Source organism: Acyrthosiphon pisum, chromosome X, assembly GCF_005508785.2.
Source record: "Acyrthosiphon pisum isolate AL4f chromosome X, pea_aphid_22Mar2018_4r6ur, whole genome shotgun sequence".
In the NCBI taxonomy this organism is placed as follows: Eukaryota; Metazoa; Arthropoda; class Insecta; order Hemiptera; family Aphididae; genus Acyrthosiphon; species Acyrthosiphon pisum.
The window spans coordinates 121868927-121870658 of NC_042493.1; the positions used below are offsets into that span (position 1 = coordinate 121868927).

General features: G+C 30.1%; 2 protein-coding genes across 8 annotated transcripts in view; one reads left to right on the forward strand and one right to left on the reverse strand.

Annotated features, from left to right (window-relative positions):
- Positions 1 to 1732, forward strand: part of LOC100574012 (aminopeptidase N) — a 154184-nt gene that overhangs the window by 67567 nt on the left and 84885 nt on the right. The window lies entirely within an intron of this gene.
- The window catches only part of LOC100169117 (aminopeptidase N), a 40858-nt gene that overhangs the window by 28396 nt on the left and 10730 nt on the right, over positions 1 to 1732 (reverse strand). For 6 of the 7 annotated variants that reach the window (XM_029492716.1, XM_029492714.1, XM_029492712.1 and 3 more), the window contains exons 4-5: positions 616 to 771; positions 175 to 486 (exon numbers count right to left, since the gene is read on the reverse strand). The exons of the other annotated variant lie outside the window; for it this stretch is intronic. In XM_029492716.1, the coding sequence (XP_029348576.1) occupies positions 175 to 486; positions 616 to 771 (468 nt within the window). The remainder of the gene's footprint in view (positions 1 to 174; positions 487 to 615; positions 772 to 1732) is intronic. 7 annotated transcript variants of the gene reach the window in all.

Consider the following 1732-nt stretch of genomic DNA (forward strand, 5'->3'; position numbering starts at 1 on the left):
AAATTAAAACTAGAAATTCGATTTACAGACACTATACATTTTAGTATAATGAATAATAATTAAACTATATATAATAATATAATATCATATAATATTGATAACTGTAAAATACGACGCACTTCAATATTATAGTATTACATTCTACTGTCGTTAACAAATTTTTATTTTACGTACTGAAATGTGGCAAGACCCCAATTCTCCATAGAACGTGAAGAAAAATCGGGTATGGCTGCCATGTCTTGTTTGTGCAGCGGGAATTTTTCATCGAAATATTCCTCGTGGTATTTCAGGGCCTTTGGTCCCAAGTTAATGGCAAATTCTGTTTGATTGGCTAAGTCCTTTTTGCATATAATACGGTAATTCACTTGGTCATTTTCACTATTTGCTTCAGTGTATACGAAATCTGACACCATGTATACTACTAAATAAGTAGACATCGGTGGAGATTCTTCGAATTCGTCAACAACATAATCTGAATTCGAAGGGCTATAACATTGAATCACCAATTTCTATATTATAATATCGTACAAAATTATTCAATTAAATATTATAATTTTACTTTTACAATAATGGGTTTATTCTTTCACTTTATTATCCTGTATCAATTAGACTTACCAGTTTATTTGATTCATGAATTTCATATTACTTATCGAAGTCAATCCTTTTTTATGACTCAACCTTATCTTGAAGATTGCTTTATACACAGGCTCGTCCAAACAGGGAAAAGCTCTTCGTGCACCCAATGGCTCGAAATATGTTATAGCTAACCATCTGCGACAAAATATTACGTTTTTACAGTATTAGAGTGTTATAAACCCATTTAAGTTAGAAGAAGGAAATCGTAATATAAGAATCTCTTATATCTCTTTTGTATATGTATCTATGTAAGTATGTATCCATCTATATTATTATTATATGTTGTAGACTATATGGAAAATTAGTTTTAAAAAAACTAAAAAAAAAAACTAAGCTCTTTGCAGCCCGTTTACGAAGTACTTATTATTTTTCCAAACAGCCTGCTGTTTTTCAGACTCATTGCATACAGACCAGTGGCGGATAGGCCCACCGGGAATTCGGGATTTTCTCGGCTGGCCCTATCTTGTGTTAATGTATGGGGGCCCCCGGGCCCAACTGAACCTTGTGTAATGAAGATTGAAAATAATTTTAATAAAGATTCAAATTGACTAATTTAATATTTTTAACCACTACAAGAAAAATACCATAATCATTTGGCTATAAACAATATTTATTTTTGTTCCCGTATCGTTGGGAACGTTGAGATTTATTTTTAGATTAGAGTTATAGAAACCCGTATTTATAGTATCGGTAGAATACAGGCATACCGCAGCTGTACTACCTATATAATGCACCAATGCGGTATTGTGGTGGTTAACGCTTTTATAGTTTTATTTTTATGTCCTGTTGGCTGTTGTCAGTTGTCACCGTATTAATTATTATTGACTTGTTTGATTGTCAATCATTTAATAAATTATTGTATATTATTATATACATTATTAAACTATGAATACCGCTGACAAAAAACGAAAATATAAGTTTGCAGGAGCATTGAAACGAAGTAAAAAAAATAGAGAGGCATTACTACAATGTGCAAATGACAAAAATCAAAAAAAAATCAATTTTTTTCAGATAATAAATTCCAAAGTAAGTTTATTAATAATTAAAATTAAGTTTAATATTGTTAATAAAACAAAATATTGATTTTTTATTACAT